Here is a 21,438-nt window from a genome sequence, read left to right as displayed (position 1 = left end):
TTTGTCTTATACTTTGGTTTATGAGCAGATACCTGCAAAACTAACAACTTCCTATCAGGCTAAGTTGTACTTTGTGTTTAGTGCCAATCAATACATGTCAGCATGTTAGCACTGAAGTTAAACTAAAGTTAAAACTTAACTATAAACTACGATGGGGAACATGCTAAACATCAGCATGTTAGCATTTAGCTCAAAGCACCACTGTCCCTATGTATAGTCTCACAGAGATGCTAGCTTGGCTGGAGACACTTTGTCTTGCTTTTCTAGGTGTGAGACGAGGCCACAAGTTAAAAAGATGAAATGAAAGAATTGAAAAGTCATTCTTGTTTCTGCTCAGTTGTCCTCACAGGTCCCCTGCTTCTTATTTTCTCTCAATCTTTCCTCTGCGTCTCTCTCTCAGCCTCTGAGGACAGAGACTGAAACCATGTACTCTCAGCTCTATATCAATGACGATACCTTCAGTAGCATTAGCCTATAGAATATTTTCTGGGCACTGAGCCATCCTGAGAGACACCAGAGCCTTTTGGGTCGATGATGAAAGCTCTGCTGCTTAACCGCACTCACACCATTGCCCACTGCTGGTTATGTCACATAAAAGTCAGCGTACAGAGACAAATATGTGCTCGTACAAAATGTGAGTTTGAGTGTGTGTATGTGTCTCCCCTGACCGCATGAGTAAGAGGCAGTGATGTATGAAAAATGATAACCAGAACAATTATGTGCTGCTAATGGACTAATGAGTGCCCAGCTGTGTGTGTGTGTAGGATCTAGAGTGAGTGGTTGCTGGTCTACCCTTGGGTTTTCCATCTTTTATTATAATTATTTTTTCTATCACTTCCCTACTTTCCCTTCATCCTCCTCTGGTTCTTTCTCCAGTCCCTTCCCATCTGTTTCCCCCCCCTCCCTTCTCCACTCTCCTCCTAGATACAGACAGAGAATTTATGGAGGGGGGCTTTGAACCCATCCTCACCCCTCCTCCTGTTGTCTCTGAACAGATCAGCACAGCATTCTTGGGGTGTGTGTGTGTGTGTGTGTGTGTGTGCGTGTGTGAGACGGAGGTGTTCCCCATTAATCCTCTCCTCCAACTGTGTGACCAGGCTACAGTGTGAGGGGACACTGAACAGGCATGCACCACATGCTCTACACTAGACGTCATGTGCGACACATGATATTTAACACACTGGCACGCACGCACACACACACACACACCTCTGGCCGGAGCAGCTGGGAGCTGTAGCAGCATTATGATTGCCATAAGCGTTTTAGGGTCCTAATCTTATAATCTGTCTGTTTTGGTATTTGGTGTGTTCCCTCTGCAGTGTCCAGCAGCTGGAAGAGACACCATTGGACAGACAAATAGATACTTTATTCATTCAGGTGACCAGCAGCTCACATAATCTGTATTAACATATAACTGTAGATTATAGACAATACACAATAAAGGAAGGTAATGCAGCATGCATAGGGTTAAAAACCAAAATTACTTAAAAGCAAAGAGACTTATACATAAATAAATGAATAAAAGGTGCAAATAAAAAGTACCACATAGTGCTTGAAGGATTCAGGTCATGACGGTTTTATGTCTGTTTCTTTGTTCGCCTGTATGAGGACAACACGCAGATAACAATTTTGGAGTGTGACACATCCAGTGCCAGCAGTCCTGACAGTTTTCTTCGGTTATTAGTAATAAGTTGTATATGTGGTGTTGAGATTTCTGGGCTGCTGTGATGGGTCTCTCAGCAAATATCAGTGCTGTACTTTTCTGTTTTTAAGCCTCCTGTCTTCTTTATCGCTGCTTGTTTTTCTCTGTTCCCTCTCTGTTTTTTCAGATTCTGTTATTGACTCTTTCTCAGAATACAGAGCGCTGATCACACTTGGTCCTTCTGCCACTTTTTGAGAGGAGACTATTTGCACCTGTGTGATGGGTGTCTTCTATCACAAAGTCAAGACTTTTTTTGAGGAACCGAGAAGTGGGTGTTCTTATTACCCAGCTGCCTCGGGGTGGCCATGACACACAGTTGTGTGATGACAGATGAATTGAGGAGGAGGAGGGGGGGGCAGCTCCTTCATCCTGAGGCGAATCGTTGCCAGGATGACTGTTCACTCTTTGAACTGCACTACTCCTCCTGCAACAAAATATGTCATTAAAGGTTGCAGCCGCCCGGTTTGATGATCATTTTTTGGGTGAAATCATAACCAAAATGTCAGCTGCTAGTGTTGCATATGAATTAGCTGGAAATGCAGTGGATACATGTTAGTGCTAAAGCGTCAACATTTCTATATTGATCTATTAATCATGTTGAAGTAAAAGAAATTTGTGAGAAATTGCAGCACTTTCAAATTTGTTCAGACAAAATAAGAGATCGGATGGCAACACTTTGGGTCTCGGCGATCTGCATTTGTTCTTATTTTCTGACGTTTGATAGACAAGACAATTAATAGATTAATTGAAAAATGAATCAAGCCAACCTAGATGTGATACAGCAGGATGCACTGGAGTCACTAAAAGTCAAACCAGACTGGAAGAAATTTGTGAGATGTTTAACATGTCTTTGTTTTAGTTGTTTGGTCATAAAGTTTGTAAAGCAGAGCGTTGCCTGCAAAGATCTCCATTTCCTTCTGGAAAATTAATGAGGTCAGGACTGAGGAAAACACAGGAGTTAGTCCTCTAGATATTAGAGTTTTGGACCCAGAAATTATTTGTTTGGCAGCTAAACACTTGGATTATGTTGGTTATGATTATGTTGCACAAGATTCATCCTGTATATCCTTTTCTGTGATTATTATGATGAACCAGAAACGAGAAAACACACTTTAAGTGATTCAGCTGCACGTCCTTTGCAAGCACTTACCCTTAATGGCAGGAAAATAGGAGGATATTTAAAGAAATAACATTCAACATATGGAGGTGCCCTCAGTTTGAAGCACAAGGCTACAGCACGCTGTGTGTTTGAGTGCACTTGACCTTTTTTTTTTTTGCATGTGCTCCCCTTTCTCTCCCCTTCCATCTTCCCTGCCTGTCTTGATTTTATACCGCAGATAAAAGCTGACAAGCCATGAAAAATAGCAAGAAAATGGCAGTAATCCATACAGGAGAACACACTGGGACCAGATGTGCGGTACGAGTGTATGTGGACAGCTGTGGGGAGAGGTTGGGCTGGTGAGCAAGCAGGTGAATGAGTTCACATGATGATAGGATTTTAAATGGCACATTGGATGACAGTGCGTCAGTGTCTTATCTGTAGCATCATGCACAGATGTACTGACTTGCTTGTTTTCTCCGTCAGTCTCTGAATCATCCTTGTTTCTGTCACAGTTTCTGTGTGTGTGTGAATGTCGCTGCTATTCTTTGTTTTTGCTGTTTCATTCTCTACTGAACTCTGCAGCTCCAACCAAAAATCATCATGTAACTAACACCGATCGCTGGGACTTTTAATTAGTCTATGTGCTTGTGTGTTTTTTTACAACTTGGCTGTGTAGAGTGTTTAAGTCTCAGTCTAATGGTTCACAAGTGGTCGTAGGAGCAGATTTTCAAAATGCACTTCATATCTACTCAGGGCTGCACCCCCCTGCTGAGTCTTTACTCCAGACAGCATGCTAATCTCCACAGTTAGTTGAAATATTTAACTGTGAAACCACAGTTTAGGGAAAAAGGCACAATTGTCCCCTCAAGAGTATTTCTCTGCCAGCGAGAGCTCATTTCAGGAACACGTGGAAGCGTCTTTCACTTGTCATTTTCCTCTCTTGGTTCAGCCTTTTTTTTTTCTCCTGCAGTTTGTTTTTCCTCTTCGTTCAGCCACTCTGTAATTTGTTATTCTGTTGTTAACATTATGGTAATGATTTAGTTAAGGCTGCGAGAGAAATGTGTGGGACAGAAAATCCACCGTGACTTCTGTTTTGTAAATCACACCCACAGTGTTTGATGTTTTTCTGGCAAGAGAGAAACTCTACATTTATGTCTGTCCTATGAAACGAATATAAGCAGAAAGCATTAGAAACAAAAGACAGTGAATGTAGGCCATAGGTTGGTTATTTGAATTCTGTCATGGAAAAATCAAATCCAAATGGAGTATAAATTGCTGTATTTCCTAAACTTAATTAAAAAGACAGTGCAGAATGTGTTTCTTACATCTTATGCCCTTTAAATCATTTGAATCCCCCACTAAAAATTCTTCATTTAAGAAAATCAAGCTCATGGTTTAGAAATTAGTTATTTCCTAGCTGCTAGTCATACATTAACACACCTCAAATCCTGCCGCCTCGCCAGCTGATACAGTATAGTTATGAACTAAGACAAACTCTGTATCTAACCGGCTGTTTTCACACAGAGCCGCTACAATACTCTGACCTTCTATCATCACAGTAGCTGCTATCAGTGAAAAGAATGTGGTCTTTTCTTACTAAAAATAACAAATGGAGCTGAAATAACCAAAGTAATCCTGTTTATATGGTAACTGCATTCCAGCGCTGCAGCATAGGTGGTCATTTTCAATCAGAGTCACACATAATGGACAAATCAGAAGAAGAAGTAGTGCGAGTGGAGAAACTGGTTTTCATGCTGACCCAAATGCTGGGGACGTTAATATGTCAATCAGACATTTATTAGAGCAATATGCATGACACATTGTGAAGAGAAGAGATAGAAAAATAGTGGGGGTGGAGATGAGAGGACGTTATTTCAGTCTGTGAATAGAAATACAGCCGGAAATACTTTAGCACTGTTGGTGATGTGTGATGCGTTTCCAGGCCCATGCTGTTTCTAGTTGGTGTAATTTTGTCACTTCTATAGCAAAATATAGACAATGTGACACCACAAATATTTTCAGTGCAGCTATAAGATGTTTGATTAGGGGAAAAGTTACCCTGCTGGTACCTGCGTAAAAAAGACACATGGATGAAAAAATGTACACTTGTTCTCTTGGGGAAATGTAGGAAATTGTTCATTTAAAGCTACACCCAGCATCACTGATTAGTTAGGTCAACAGTGATGTCACGGTGTACTTGACACACCCTGGAGTTCACTTCTACAGCTGAAGCACTGAAGTTCGGCAAAAACATGAAACACATTTTCAGGCGGTATGAACTCTTCAAGCAGAGGTTGGCAAGACAGCTTGATGGGAAGTGGGTTAAGTAAAAACATACACTGTAGCGCTTCATCACAGAATAACTCCTCGATAACTTAACTAACCATCACAGATTGGTCATTATTTTTATTACTGATTGATCATTTATGTCATTGTTTAAGCTAAAATGCTGAAAATTCTCTTGATTTCCTCTGTTTCAAATGTTGATTTCGACTCTTTCCTCATTTTATATCAAAGTAATATGAATAACTTTGGGTTTTGGACTGTTGGTCAACTTGGTTGGACAAACATAACATTTCTAGACATCACTTTGGCCTTTTAGTGCATTGTAATTCTGCAAAATTGCAATTTTGACTGGTAATGTCATTCAAAGGTTTTTTAGAAAAGGGATCCACGTGTCCAGAAAATCCTTGCAGCCAAACTGAAATCTGGACATTTATACTCGATAGGCTGTGCTTTATACTGCCACTTGATGTTTTTATTGTGATATGGTTTATTTATAATCCCCGTTGTTTGATACTGAGTTGATCATCTTGGTGAAATTAAGTACATAGATGTAAATAGTGTCCGAGCATCTTGCTGTCCAACGTTGGCACTTTGCATGAAAAGTGTTTATTTCAGCATTTAATTACAGTGTTGTCAGTGTGTTGATGCTCAAGTTGGCTAAAAAGATACACTATGTGTTTGCGGTTTAAGCCGCTGTCTCACAGCTGCTGGTGCTGGTGATGCTTTCTACTGTACTGTCTAATAATGTATAAATGTCATAAAAATAATCTTTGAGACCATTAATCTGGATTGTACATTTACTGGTGTGGCTTACAGTTCTCACAAGTGATTACACGCTGCTCTCCACTGCTGAAATGTCAGTGGCAGCTGCCTGAATGTAACTTTAGCCCAGACATGCCTCAGTTAATCTGGTCATCTGTACATTTAAATGCCACTCCATATCCTGGCCTTAATTTCTCCTGCGTGCACTGCCCCACGAGGACACTGATGACCTATAATTAGAATAGAGTGACTATCGTAATTCAACATTATGTGGGGAAATCTCTCTCTCTCACACACACACACACGCACGCACACACACACACACACACACACACACACTGGGGTGCAAAGATAAGGAATTGAAAATGTCACTGAGGTGGAGAGAAACGAGCCTTGGTTCTTGCTAAGTAAGATGGATCAAAAGAAGAATATCAAGAACACTTATCTGATTAAAGTGACAAGAATGACCTAAAATATTTAGAGCCTTGAAAACTCATATCAGAAATTCTGAATCCAGATTAATGTTTGTGTGTGTATGTTTTGTGCATTTCTGCTTGTTGGTGACATTTTTGACCTGTCTCGACTTTCTTGTGATGTGATTTGCACTGACCCTCTTTCACGCACACACAAACACACTTTGGCACTCATACAACAGTCACATCCCCTCTTTAATACACATCAAGCTCCCAATCAGTTGGTAAAACTGTTTAACTGCATCAGATGACTAAGCTGTCTGTCAGCTGATTGCTGTTGATATTATTTATAGAGTCTAGACCAGTTTAATGTTGACCTGATAAAGCATTGGTTGTTTTTTTGATAAATCTTGTGCCATGGGAGGATGTCAGAGATCAGGAGAGTCAGATTATTTGGGTCAGGATGTCCGGCAACTTGATTATTTTTGGTCAGAGAAATGTCCTGATGTGCAGGGAACTCGGTCAAGCTGAAGAGAGCAAGAAATAATTATTTTAAGTTGTAATAAACAAACATTTTCTGTTTGTATCATTCTTCTCATCTAACTCTCAGCAAGAAAGCAAACAAGAGAATTTCCCAAAATGTTGAACTATTACTTTAAACAAAGTAACTATTCTCTGTTTAAATCAAATCTCTGGCCAAATTCACAAAGTCTTTCTTGTTTTTCACTGTTTGGGGTCACACAGGCTGACTCATTTGTGTTCCTTCAGGATTTTTTTTCACCATTGTGTCCACTCAGCAGGACGGTTATAAAGAGGCATTGTTCACATCTGTAGAGCTGACTATTGACCAAGCTATTGATTCTTTTTGCACCTGAGGTATCCTCCTCGCTGCATACCAGCATCACACAGGACATGTTGAAGTTTTTCTAATGCCCATTGTTTATTTTTGTGTGTTCTGTGTGTGTGATGGGATTCATGCAACCACAAGCAGATGAAACTAAGGCTTTAGGCAGTTTAAAAATGTTATTAATCATCCTTCAGATGACTTACTGGAGGTGTGCAGCCATAACAGGCTCTCTATTCTCAGGTTCAAAGCGTTTGGTGAATTCCTTACTGTCACCGGGTCATGTTGTTTACAACATCTCCCTCTGTGTGTGTGTGTGTGTGTGTGTGTGTGTGTGTGTGTGTGTGGACATGTGGATATGTGGATATGTTTTTCATGTGCGTAGCCAGAGTGAGATTAGTTTACACTTTTGCAGTGATTTACATTCATAATGTTTATCTTTGAGTTTTTAAGTATGAATTGACATAAAACTCTTAAAGCTGCTATAATGAATATTTTTATATCAGCAATGGATCACATGATTACTTGTATGTGAATTGGGCTGTAGTGATTAACCCACAGAGAGTAATACACCTTAGGTTCCCATTGGCTCTATGGAGCTTTTTTAGCTTCTTTTAGCTCTTTGTTTTGGTTTTCTGAGCCACATCTTTATTGTTTTGTTCACTCTAACCAGCGTTGTGTTTGTATTTCCTGTAAAAAAAAAAGCTCTTAAAACTCTCAATATGTTACATGTCTAGTACCAAAGCTTCTAGCTGGTGAATATAGTGGAGCATTTAGCTGCTAAAGTGCCAGATATTTATTTTAGGAATTGGCGGAGACCAAAAACAGAGCTAAAAGGAGAGTGAATATCGGACTAACATTCATCAGGTGATCAGAAACACGATGAATGTTCATGTTGTTTTGTGTCTGCTGGATGTGTACATGCAACTGTTTGCTAAGAAGTTCACCCTTTCAGCTTGAAAGGTGTTGATGTGTTTATAGCATGCATCCATTGCTAAATCAGTGTCACATTTTACCCCTTTTCAGTCAAACACAGAGAAAACTGAGCCGGATATTCTGTAAACCATCCTTACCATTAAAGGTGTTTCATCGCCACCTCACAAGGCACTATCATCCTAAAACAGCTCCTTTCCTGCCTCTTAGTCCCTTTGTGTAGTCTTTTAGTGAAGATGAATAAGCACTCCTTCCTCAAGAGGAACTTGTACTTTTCCTCCGCTCAGGGCTCACACTGAGGATAATGAGGCTCTCTGTTCCTGAAGCCATTTTGCTCGGTAAAACCAGCTATAAATGGCCAAATCCTGAATTCAGTTAAAAAGCAATATCGTGAGTTTTCTGCTGTACAGTACTGTAGAATCACATTTGCCTGTGTGGTGTTCTGGTGTCACCTTTCGTAAACATGATTGTGCTTGTGACTGTGTGTGTTCTGCAGGCAGATTTGTTGGTGTCACACGCTTTACCTGCAGGGAATTTGGGATTTAAAACATGTTCTTTCCAAGATGGTCACCAGGTTAATGGGACACGTAAAGTGAGTGGGATTAGACATGCTGCCTTTAATCTCAAAACTAATGGTTTTATGCATGCAAGGGATTATGTAGACAATCTGCAGGAGCTGTAGTTGAAATTTCAAGATGGCTTACTGCAAGTCTTAAATCTTCACTTGTTCATTTAGTTGATTTGTAGAAATAAAAGTGTATCAAGTAGACCAAAATGAAGCCACTTCTTTGGCTGTGGTCAAGACTTGAGTTGAAACAATTATTCGATTAAAACTTAAATTATTGTAAATTAAATATCTTTGGGTTTTGGACTGATGGTTAGACTAAAAATGCAATTAGAATATGTTTCCTCTAGGAAATTGTGTGGTCAAATTTCACAGCTTTCTTATGTTTGATAGACCAAGATTAATCATTTAATTAAGGAAATACTGGAAAATTATTGTTAGTTGTAGCCCTAGTCAAGACATTTGAGAGGATAATAGCAATCTGTGTAAAACAAAACTTCAAACGAAGCTTTAGCAGGTGTCTCATACTCTTGTTTTCAATTTCACACAGAATTACAGGAAAAGAGAAAGAAACAATATTGTACGTTTTGGCTCAGATATAGCAGCCAGCAGCCAGTTTTAGCCCAGTTTGGAGCGGCACCAGCAGTTACCCTCCTCACTGAACCAGTTCACACAAACATGGACTCTGTGTGGGATAACTGAGCAGCATTCAGGCGCGTGCTTACGACCTGCAGGGTGTGTTGGAACATGTTACTCCATTTCCAGTCATATATATACAGTATATCATCACTCTAATCTGTTGGATTTGCTCTGTTTCAACAGAAGTGTGATTGTTTGTATTTTCTAACAATCCTTTTGCATCTTTTTATACACTTCTATTCTGTTTTGCATAATAGCTCTCATCATCTCCTGCCTGCCTTATTCTCTAATTTCTTCCTATTTTTGTCTTCACATTCTGTCACATAAGAAAGGAATAAAATTAGAAAGAATGAAAAGAGGCTGAAGGATGCTTTTGATCAAGTTCTTGCCACTTGCACATTTTAGAACATCTGTAACTGATCTGAAAATGAAAACAGCTTTTTCCAGATGAAGGATTGGTGCTTTAAAAGCCTCGGCCCTGTAACACGAGGGTGTGTGTCCTACTTCTTGGCAGTTGGCTCATAGCCGTTGTTTTACGTAAGACACTTCATCCCATTTTGTCTGCTGTTGCCATGGCGAGGCTAATTTATACAGGCATTAAGAATTAGGCTCCTGTTGTTAACATGCACTGCAGGCTGACACTGGTTTTACACATAAATACACACTCAGAAACGTGCACGCACACACACACACACACACACACTCTCAGAGGATTAGTCAAGTGTGTGTTTATGTGCGTGCAGCTGATTGTGAGTTTGGGCGAGACGCTTAACAGCAGACAAGGAACTCAGACTGATTGATGTGATTATTAGCGTGAAGAATTGAAAGAGCTGTGCAGCAGTGTTTGTTTACATAAACTGAATATAGTTCTTGAATATTGCATCCATATTGCGACCTAAATAACTGCAGTAAGACCCTTTGACGGTTCGGTTCCAAATGAATTCTTGAGCTGTTAGTTTGTGGTGGGAACATGATTCAACCTCAATCCGACCCAACTACTATGTGTACTCTGAAAGTTTGAGCTACACTGCTCTCGCAGCCAGGTACGCTTTGCATACTGGGATGTGGACGAGCAAAATCAGCTAACAGCTAGCCGGAGAATGAATCAAGATGCAACCTGAACTAGTGCAAAGAGGTACGTTGCATTTTTGATATCAGGGCAGACAGGACCTTCTTCCCGTGTTCATGTGTTCGCTCCTGCTACAGACACAACTAACCATTGATTGGCGTGAACATCCTCATGTGGCTTTGGATTTTTGTCTGTGTGAAAAGAAACCAGCAAATAGATATCAGATGTCCTGCTCTCTCATGCCAGTCGCCCCTCACTAACCTGTGTGTGCGCTTCTTCTTGAATGTATCATTTGTCCACTCTTGCGTCAAGCCACAGCTAAGAATACTGATCAATCCAATGCTCACATATTCCACAGAACAACACTCACGCACCTCGTCCAGGGCATTTCAGGCTATTTGTGTGTGAACGCCAGAGAAGAAAGGCCAGTGAATGGACTGACTGGCAGCGGTATTCAACACGGGTAACGGCTGGCACCAAACCAGAACACGAAACGAGTTGGCATTGTTGTTCTCGCTCTGAAAGGCTCTTTAGACGAGATGAGCGGTGACACTAAGAGGTGCGGAGGAAAGGTTTTTATGATTCAGTGGCTGAACTCAGTATGTGTGTGTGCATTGGGAACACTGATTTCAATGTGTAGTTTGTTTTGAAACTGGCTTGCTGAGGCTGGGAAAGGTTTTTTGGACATTTTGCCAAAATATCTTCTTCAAGAACAAATAAAAAAAGAAAGAAAAATAGAAGGGAACCTATTTTTACTCTCGAGTTGTTGGCCAATTCTTCCTATTAATAGAAAACAGAAACATGAAAAATCACTCATGTAATATATTTAATCTGATTTGCCAGACACAAACAGCTGATGTTCATCTAATATATTTGTAGCAGCTGGATAAACGTCCACAGCTTGGATACAGATGCTGCAGATGTTGTGCCAAGAAAGCATATGTTTTTATATCTGAAACACAGGTATTAGCATCTGAGGGAAGAGAAGATGATTATCTTTTTATAAAGTGCCACATTTATCGAGCAGTGATAAATGAATGTAGGGCAAACACTGAGTATATTTCATACACGTTCTCCGCCTTCAACCCAGCATCAGATTTTAGTTTACGCACTGTAGTAAATATAGAGTTATTTCCCCTGTTTGAATTGTGTGAGTGCTGTTCCTGTAAAATATATATATTTTTACCTCTGATGACAGTTGTACTCAGCGTTATTCACTTGAGTCCTCGTCACGGGCAGAACTACACTCTTGTACCATTTCGAGAACATCAGTATATTGACTATCCAGCTAATAGAGTCTGGTATCATCGTGTACCGAGTTCAGTTCTTGACTTCTTCTCGTCCATCTTCATTCTGTGTCTTTAGTAAATGGTTGAAGTGCAGGAAACTGTGTCCAGCCTGTTCTGTGATTACCCAGAGAGCATTAGGTAACAACATGTACCATCATATGCCACCCACTGCTCTTCTTTTAGGCGAATGAGTCAGAAAGTCAGAGAGACAAACAGGGCAAGGCAGAAAACTGAGCTACTGAACATCCAGACACCAAAATGTACCAAAGTGCTTCAGGACATTACAAATTGCTGCTCTCTTGATAGGTATTTTGCCTGCTGCCAGCTGTGGTGAGGGAAAGATGATCAATCGCTATAATTAATCATTGTCCTTCAGTAAAATGTTCTCATGCTGATATGATTATATAATGTTATCAGACACATTTCTGTTGTCCAAATGAGCAAAATGCAACTAACAACTAACAAAATTAGCCTGTATAAGAGTGTGGGCTCATATACAGAACACAGTACAACACAGTTGATTGCTTAACATCAGGTTGATTATGCTGTATGCAATTTCACAAACTACTGATTTAATATTCTTAAAGCTGCATTAATCAATTTTGACATCTGATATTGCCTCATAAAATCACATAGGAAACACTCTTAGCAAATGAATGCAAATTTACTCATCCAGCAGGCACAGAGCAACATTAGCATCCATTTGGAGTAATGTTTCTGGTCATCTGATACGTTTAATTCTAATACTCACTCTTCTTTTAGCTCTGTTTTTGTTCTCCACCAGCTCCCGTGGGAAATAGCTGTCGCTTTAGCTGCTAAATGCTTCGCAGCTTCACCAGCTTGTTGATAACTTTGCGTGTCTGCTGTTTGGTTCTGGGAAGGTAGTGTACAGTGGGCTTATAAGAGCCTTTTTGCTGATAACTAATGCTTGTGCAGCTAAAAACAAGGATGGGAGTGGAATTTTGTGGGCTGTAAAAAAAATAAATAATAATGAGCTGAGAGATGCTAAAAAGCTCTGTAGAACTGAGGGGTACAACAGAGTTAGGTGTTCATTCTGTGATGGTTCATCACTAAAACCAACAGCATTCACAATACAAGATGTAATTTGATCAATTGTGTATATAAAAATATGAATTAATGCAGTTCACTCACTCTAAAGAATCTTGTATATCATTTCATAGATAAATCACCAGCCTGTTGAACAAAACAAGGTATATTTTTGGCTACATCTGACCATTCAAACCAGCCCCTTTCTGGGCCAAAGCATCTAGACAAACCATTGATCCTGATGATTCATTTACTGAGTCACAGCCATCAGGGTCCTCGGTGTTAAAGTGAGCTGCTATTAATAGCCTGAATAGTATCAGTCTCATTGGCTTATTGTCCCCCCCACTGCAAAACAAGGCTCTAGTCTTTCCTCGGGCCTCGTGCTGGGTCTTTATGTGGCTCTCTGTCTGTCAGACCAAAGGAGAGGATATCAGGTTGCTGGCTCAATAGCTTGTACCTATTGTGTGTGTGTGTGTGTGTGTGTGTGTGTGTGTGTGTGTGTGTGTGTGTGTGTGTGTGTGTTTGTGTGTTCTTGCATTTGTATGACGACATGAGCCTGGCCCTGACCCCACACATAGGTAGTCTATCTTCTAGAGACAGAAAGATGGATGGATCAGTTGAAAACCAGACACATACAAACACAGGGCCCCACAAACAAAGTAACAGACCAAAAAAAATGCAGTTTTGCTTGTTGCTTCATTTGGCAAAGTTGTTTAACTGGTAACGCCGTGGGATGGTTTATCTTGTTTGAGTGAGAAAGAGAAGCAGAATACTGAGGCTTTAGATGCTGATTCCTCTGTTTGCTAGTTGAGTTTAATTTGATTTGACAAAACTGCCTCCCTCTGTCTCTCTCCTGTAGGCATTTCTGTGTTCAGCAAACTTTTCTTCAGCTCAGTTGTAAAGCGATACAGATTAACAAGACAGAAATGACACGACACTTCTACTTGCTCACTACAATGTTTACAGTCATCACACTCTTAGCATGTTGGATGTGTAATTCAGGATGTGAGAAAAAGATCCACAAGTTTGAAGACTTGTCAGACTCCAAAACGCTGCATAGTGGTTAATAATACTATGAGATAATTTTTGCAACAATAATTGTATCCTTCATGTTGACGATTGGCAGGTAAACAGTAGAAATACTGCGTTCACTAGTAAGGAACATGCGCTTGTCCATATTTGATTGGCCACTGCAGCGCCCTGCTGGATAACGTTATAAATCTCTGAGCCAGGTTCAACATTTTTGGACAAACCTGCATTTTCTGCTGCCAAAGCAGTGGTCTCATTGAAATGAATGAGGGGGCTGAACGCAGCCTAAGAAGAAGTTTTATGGCGTGTTTAGACAGAACACAAAGTGAATTTTCACCTCACATCATTTGTGAGAGTTTGACTTCTGGACTGTTTGTGTTTTATCACCCCAAACAGCCAAAATACCAACTGTAAATTAGCTGTAGCATCAATTTGCGCTGCATCGAGCAAATTGGCATCTACTTGCACCTCTTCATTGACGTTATATGCAATTGCACTGCCTCTAAATTCACTTTCCATTCTGTCTGAGCACAGTTAGGAATGTTGGCATTTGTCCACCCTACATCTGAAACCGATTAGCCAATTGATCAATTAGTTAAGACAAAACTGATTGGCAACTATTCAAGCAAGGGTTTTGGACTGCTGGTCAGACAAAACAAGACACTCAAAGATATCGTCTTGGGCACGTGGAAATTGGGTTGGACATATTTCAATATTTTTTTTACATTTTTAGACCAAACAATCACTTTATTTGAAAGACAATTGGCAGATTTTTCAATAATCGAAATAATCTTAGCTGCAGCCTTAGTCCACCCTCAAGCAAATCTGAACTTTCTCTAGCTGTTCTATAGCTGACCTCTAGATCCTCTATATGAAGGGATTTGTTGGCAAAATAAGGATTTGATTTGTATCTTATTTTACATTGTTACAATTTGTTTTTCTGTTACTTTGTGATTGAAAAACAAAACTTGACAGAATGAACGATTTTAAACATGCACTGAATTGCCCTTTTAGTTTAAATGCCAACCTGCTGCCACTAGCACCATGATCTGGACAAAATCTTATTATGCTAGTTGAAACTGTGATTCAGTGACCTCAGCGGATCCTTGCCTCTGGGCACTCGATCCCTGCAACATCATTATCTTACAGCTATACGTGGAGGTTTCACTGTCTATTTTCAGCGTGTTCCCAAAGTACCCATGTGAGTCATGTTGCATTCCACATCTCCAGCTTAAAAAAGGTTGAAATTTGACAGGCTGCTGCTGCTAAATATAGACGTGGTGATAAAAGATGTCTTAACTGTAGAAGAGGCTGATTAGATAACTCTGCCACAGGATGGTCTGAATTTGCTTCCTGGAATTTCTTACTTGTACAACTTGATTTCTAAATGGCAAACAGGGTTTTTAAAGCTAAATCAGATCTGTGATCAACTCCTGCTTGCACTACATTAACTGCTTCAAAACATCTGCAGTCTGATCAATTGCATTTTTAGAAAAGTCTTAGTTCAGGTAGAAAATATGCACAAAGTACACATCGCACATGACAGAAAGTGACGAGTCATGTTGTCTGACACCTGATTGAAGAGGGAAAACATGAAACAGTAACTATTGAGGTCTGTTTGCAGTTGAGCGGTGATGGATAGGTTAGAGGAATCAAGACATGTTAGCACAGGATCTGAATGCTGCTCATCCACATCGTACACGGCAAGCATCACCGCTGTGTGCAGCATTGCACAATGTTCACTGCACTCCAGTTAACCTTTCTATCAACATGTTTTGGGGTTAAAGGACCAGTTATTTGAACCTGATGTATGTGGCAATTGTGACTCTATGTCTCCTGCTGACTTTGCTCTCTGCAGCTCCGTTTATTGGGATTCAGATTGAGTTGAGCGAACAAGGCCTCGCATGTAATGACAGTTATTGGGGCAATCTCCGTCAGCCTCCTACTGCTTTAGAAATAAACATGATTTTTTACAGTTCAAAAGTTTGTTTGGGAGTCTGAACTAAAGTAAACACAGGAACTAGCCACCTGTAGCAGCATTATGCAGTTATGGCTAACTGCGTAAGGAACTACATCTGGGGCAGTTTGCATGTCAGTTTGTTTATGTCTGAGGCTGTGGATAGCTCAGCATCTGTTCATGCCAGAGAAGTAGCAACTTAGTAGATTCAATAAAATGGTTCATGCCTGCAAGTTTACAAATTGCAAGGATAAAATGACAAGATCCACACAGTTTTAATGGACTACCGCTGGACGATGGAGACTTGCATACTGTAATTCCTCACACAGTTAAGTGTTGTAATCAAATTTTTCCAGCTGGCCTCGCTCTTTTTATGCAGTTGATGCTGTGGAGATAAACCAGTCTCCAGGACAACAATATATAAACACTGTAAACACTGTAAATACATGTGTAGTAGTTACACAGCTGGGGTTACTCTCATCCATGGACGTTTCTAGATTTTCTAGTCTGGGAGCAACAGGTCTACAGAAAAAGGTTTTCTCTTTACTCTTCAAGGGAGCGGTGACTGCAGGAACAGCAGCAGTTTCTCTGAGGTAACCGTTACTGTAGGTTGACTTTCTTGATGGTCCTGTTGCCTTTCTGCCTCCGTTCTTCGTTTTTCTTCTTTCAGTTGTTTTATCTTCTCTCTGGCTCAAATAAATACGGTTGGACAGTCAAAGTGAATTGACTCAGAATTGTCTTCATAATAGTCCAGGGAATAATCCGTCATTGCACTTAGTTTTTTTTAGTTTCCTTACAGTCCAACCGCGGTGAAAGTCAGCCTCATACATGTAAACAAACCTCCGTGTGCAGATGATTATGTGGGTGGTTCGGTTAGCCGGCAAACTGTTCATAAGATGCTTTTTGTTGTATCCATGATGCATTACCAATCCTTCACTGGTTGTCAGCTTTGAAACATGTCCTATAATGCATTTGTATGTCTGTGTCTCCTGCAGGAGTGTCGTCGCGCGTCCCAGAGATCATGGCGGCAGGTACCCACTCCCCTGGGGGGCCCAACGGCATAATCCGGAGTCAGTCCTTTGCCGGCTTCAGCACGCTACAGGAAAGACGCTCACGGTAAGCAGAGGTCTTCGGTTCTGTTAATCGATGATCAACTGATGTTACTTATCTCGGAGATTACAATTGAGGTCAGGGGGTGAATGAAGGAGTTTATCATACCCTTAGAAATGGTATTGATGTGGAGATGAATGTCTATTCACAACATGTTAATGATCACTACTAATACTTTACTAAAATGTTGTCAGTTAATGAAGGTCGTCAGAGGAATAGTTAATCAAACACTTAAAGAATTTAATTTAGACTTAAATGTACTTAAAGTCCCCTTTTTAGCATTAATAAGCAGTATATAAACATTTAATACATAATTTAAAGCACAGTTGTAAGCAGATATAAGCAAATGTGAGCAAATAAATAGTGGGACTTAAAGTAAAGTGTTATCAAGACAGCAGATAGCTTGTCTTCATTGTGGATCGCTTTAGTTTATTAACTTCAATGTGTTAAAAATGACTCATTCTTGATGCATTTATAAAAATTATAATAATAATAGTTTTCTTCCTCAGAGAATATTTTAGACACTGCCAGCTCGCTCCTGTTGTTGTTGTTGTTGTTGTTGTTGTTGTTATTTAGTGATACAGTTGTCAAGGAGGAGTTCAGGAGTTAGATTTTTTTCTGCTGTTTTGCCTATTATGTGTTGAATCTGAAGATCAGATGCTCTTTTCATGTAATCCGCTGACCTGTAAGGGTAAGAAAAGTAAGACAAAGTCTTCTTTCTTTGAGTAGGTCTCTAACTCTAAGTTTTACGTAAGTGGTGACTTGTTCTGGTAAAATGAATGAAGTTGGGGTTGTGCCATCGGGTGATCGGTGTGATCCTCTGATTTAAAAGCAGTAATTTTACTGGCATTCAGAAGTCTAATTTACTGCCTGAAGTCGTCTGTGAAATACATCCCGGTGAGTAAATGTAAAATTGTGTAGGATGGATGTGATTTGGCAGTTGTAACACAGGTGGTAGAGCCGTTAATAAAAGGGTTGGGGGTTTGATTCCTGGCTCCTACTGTCCACACAGGGTGGTGTCCTTAAGCAAGAAACTGAGCTCCAAATTGCTCTCAATGTGTGTGCATATGTGGGAAAAATATACGCCGCTTTAGAGGAAAGTAACATAATGTCGATGGAAAAGAGAATATAGAGCAAAATTGATTTGCAACAATTAAGGACTTTAAAACAAGCTGCAGCAACTCTTTTCTAGGAAATTATTCTTAATATTCTTAATACTTTATACACTTAGAAGCATGCATGTTTAGCTGTGCAATGCTTTAATAATAATGTCCCTTTAAGAAACCTCACCCATCACTGCTTAGATTCAAACTTCAGTCACACAAAAAAGAAGGAATTCAGGACTCAATCATTTGGAGCCAGTCGTCATAATGTTAAAAAAATCTTCAGCGAGTCCTGTACAGGAATCCTTAAGGAGTGATCATCACTTAATGACATTACCGGATTACTCAGTTTCCTGGTAATTGTGTCATTCATATCTAGAAGTTGGTCTGGAAGAGTTAGCAATTGATAAAGTTTTTGAGCGATGACTGTTTCATCTTCCCTCTCAGAAGCCGCTTACTCCATCATCAGAAGACAAAGCCCTCTCACATTCACATCCCAGAGATATCTCTCACGATCTTAGATTCTTGGTTGTCGGGCGCCTGTGTCTGGGTGTATTTCAGCAGAGCAGGTCCTGCTGAGAGAACTGATTTTGAAGAGACTGTTCCCCTCTTTTCTCTCTGTTCAGACAGCGGATTGGGTAATTGGCTGGAATGACTCGGGTGTGTGGGCGAGTGACAGCGAATGATAAGTTACTATTCTGATAATGAGCGAGGTGGAAAGCTACAGAGAGATGGCTTCTGAGGCCACTGGAGTGTGTTAGAATGATTGTGTGTGTGTTTCCGTGTGCATTTATGCATGCATGCATATTGCAGGCTTTGCAGACACTCACACAAAAGCAGAGTTTTTGTGCATGTGTGCTAAATCAGAAGTGAGTATGGAATTGTGTTAGTATGCATATATATGTGTCTCCCTGCCAAGAGACCTTCCTGCACTACAGCTTGCATGACCCCAAGGCTACGTAGCGCTCTCATTCAGCGGTGCCCTACATTTGTGGCAGCTTAGCCGGAGTTGTGCTGCGTTCGCTGGCACGCAGCAAGACGTGGTGTGTTCCAACTTGTCGGGCGCTGGAATTGGTTGTCGCCGTTATCCCTGAGATGACTCTGGGATCGTTTCATTAAGTCTAGGGGAATGTCATTTGTCAGCTAAATCTGTAATGGTTTTAAAAGCTGAAATGTGCATGAGCGGGTTAGATGAGTGTGACCTAAAATGGAATGATGTGACTGGAGGAAGTCTTGATGTGGCTCTGCTGTATAGAAAAATTAGCTTTTTTCCTTGTTTGAACACAGAAACTAAGGCTTAGAAATAGCACTGAAACAATTCATTGACAACAATTTTGACAAAAAATGAATTATTGAAGTCATTTATTAAGCAGAAATGCCAAATATTTTTGATTTTAGCTTCGTAAATGTGAGAATGAACCACTTTTGTGTATTTTTCTTATTTTTTATTATTGTAAATTGAATTACTGTGTTTTGAATTGTTGGTTAATCTAATTTAGAAAAAAAAACAAAACAGATTAATCTGTGAAGGAAATAACCTCTAGTTGCATCCCATAATGATAAATAATCAGTGTGTAGGTACATCAGGCTTTCTCTCTGCATTTGTTTGCACATTTGTAGAGCTGCAACAATTAATCGATTAGTTAATTGACACCTGTTTTGATAACCGATTCATCATTAAGGTCATTTTTCAAGCAAAGATAACAAACATTGATGGTTCCTGGTTCTCAAAAGTGAGAATTTGCTGCTTTTCCTTTTCCTTACATTATAGTAAATTTAATATGTTTGGGTATTGAAGTGTTGGCCCGATAAAACAAGACAAGCCTGGGGCTAATTTTTCACAGTTCTCTGATGTTTTACAGTCCAAACAGTTGATCCTAAAAAATGATCAAAAGATTAATGGACAGTGAAAATAATCATTAATACATTTATGATACAAAATAAAGGAGCTCCCGTCTCTGCTGTCTATTCAAATACATCAACTAATGAACTCTCTTTGACTTGGCTCGTTGGCTTCCCTCCCTTGAATCAGTCACAATGTTGGTCAACTGCTGGAGGACTGTAGGGAAGAGGGTGAAGAACACATGAATGTCATTGATTGCCGAGAGTGTGATGGCCTCAGTGTGTGTGTGTGTGTGTGTGTGTGTGTGTGTGTGTGTGCGTGTGTGTGTAAGTTCACTCCAGCATAAGATAAATGGCAGCCACTCACAGGTCAAACACAGAAAGTTGGGGGTGGGAAGCACATGTTTGCATGTGTTCACACATATGTGTGTAAACTTGTGATTCAGCACACCTCTGTGATTGATGAAGAGGTTCACTACTGTCAGTTTGTGTGACTGACAGTCCTGCATTTTTGACTAATGGTATTTGAATAATATGTAGGCCAAAAGAGTCAGTCCTGTATGGCTGAGTTATTTTGGTGTGAACAGACTCGACGAGCCGTCTCCATCTGACAAATGAGATGAATTCATGCTCAGGCTGGCCCAAGGGCCTGTTCAGGATGCTTTGAAATAATACAGAAATCTAATGTAACGCTTTGTTATTATAAGCAGCCTGCAGGCCTGATTCTCTGAAACACTGGAAATCCTGTGATAAATATGCAATATAAGATGTAATATTGTGTCTGTGTGAGTAACTCTGAACTATGAGCACCTTTTGGTCCTCAGTAGACGTTTAAGTGAAAATGGTCCTTTTTCCTGCTTTTGTTGTATAAAGTCCATTTTAAAGTCATTACACAGCAGACAGAAAGAAAATTCCTGCACCCTGGAGAAAAAGCAAGCTCTAGGTGGACTCACCAATATGTGTGTGTGTGTGTGTGTGTGTGTGTGTGTGTGTGTGTGTGTGTGTGTGTGTGTGTGTGTAGGTGTAACTCTTTCATGGGGAACACGGCGGTGCAGAAGAAGCCTCAGTCCAAGCCCAAGAAGCCCCACCTGTCGGGTCACAAGGGAGGCAGCAGCTCCAGAGAGCCGCAGCCTAAAAGATTGGAGGAGGTTTACACTGCACTCAAACAAGGCCTGGAGTGAGTAACACTTACACTGATGTACACCTACACTGTGTACACACACTTCACTCCGTCAAGTATAAAAATATTTTCCTCTGCGATATATAAACTCGCTGAACGTTGCAGAGTAACTTCTTTTCTTTTTAAGTGAGTGAGACGTGTGTGTACAGTTTCAGTACATAAATGTTAGTGACTTGTTCTTATCTTTAATTTGTACATTTCCACCCTGTTTGGGGTTGTGGACACATATATTTATATGAATGCACAAATATTTATATGCTAATGTGTTTATATTGCTGTCAAATACTGTTATACAGTATATACATTCATATTATTTATATTATACATAATCTAGAGTATGTTTGCATTCCTGCCTGCTATTGCTTTTGCCACAGCAATGTTCTAATTTCTCTCACATTGGTCATTAAAGTTGCGTCTTATCCACGTTTTTTTGGGGTTTTTTTGTCCTGTAGTGAGTATCTAGAAGTTCATCAAACAGAACTGGACAAACTCATGTCTCTGATGAAGGACATGAAGAGGAACTCTCGCCTGGTGAGAAACTACTATTTACATTCCAGCTACAGTTT

At 40.1% G+C, this 21,438-nt stretch overlaps 1 protein-coding gene across 4 annotated transcripts in view; it reads left to right on the top strand.

Moving 5' to 3' along the window:
* Positions 1–21,438, top strand: part of ripor2 (RHO family interacting cell polarization regulator 2) — a 65,074-nt gene that overhangs the window by 20,533 nt on the left and 23,103 nt on the right. For all 4 annotated transcript variants that reach the window (XM_044335768.1, XM_044335770.1, XM_044335769.1 and 1 more), the window contains exons 2-4: positions 16,633–16,753; positions 20,714–20,869; positions 21,325–21,403. In XM_044335768.1, the coding sequence (XP_044191703.1) occupies positions 16,633–16,753; positions 20,714–20,869; positions 21,325–21,403 (356 nt within the window). The remainder of the gene's footprint in view (positions 1–16,632; positions 16,754–20,713; positions 20,870–21,324; positions 21,404–21,438) is intronic.

This window comes from Thunnus albacares, chromosome 19, assembly GCF_914725855.1.
Source record: "Thunnus albacares chromosome 19, fThuAlb1.1, whole genome shotgun sequence".
NCBI classification, from domain to species: domain Eukaryota; kingdom Metazoa; phylum Chordata; class Actinopteri; order Scombriformes; family Scombridae; genus Thunnus; species Thunnus albacares.
This window is presented reverse-complemented; position numbering and strand designations above follow the sequence as displayed.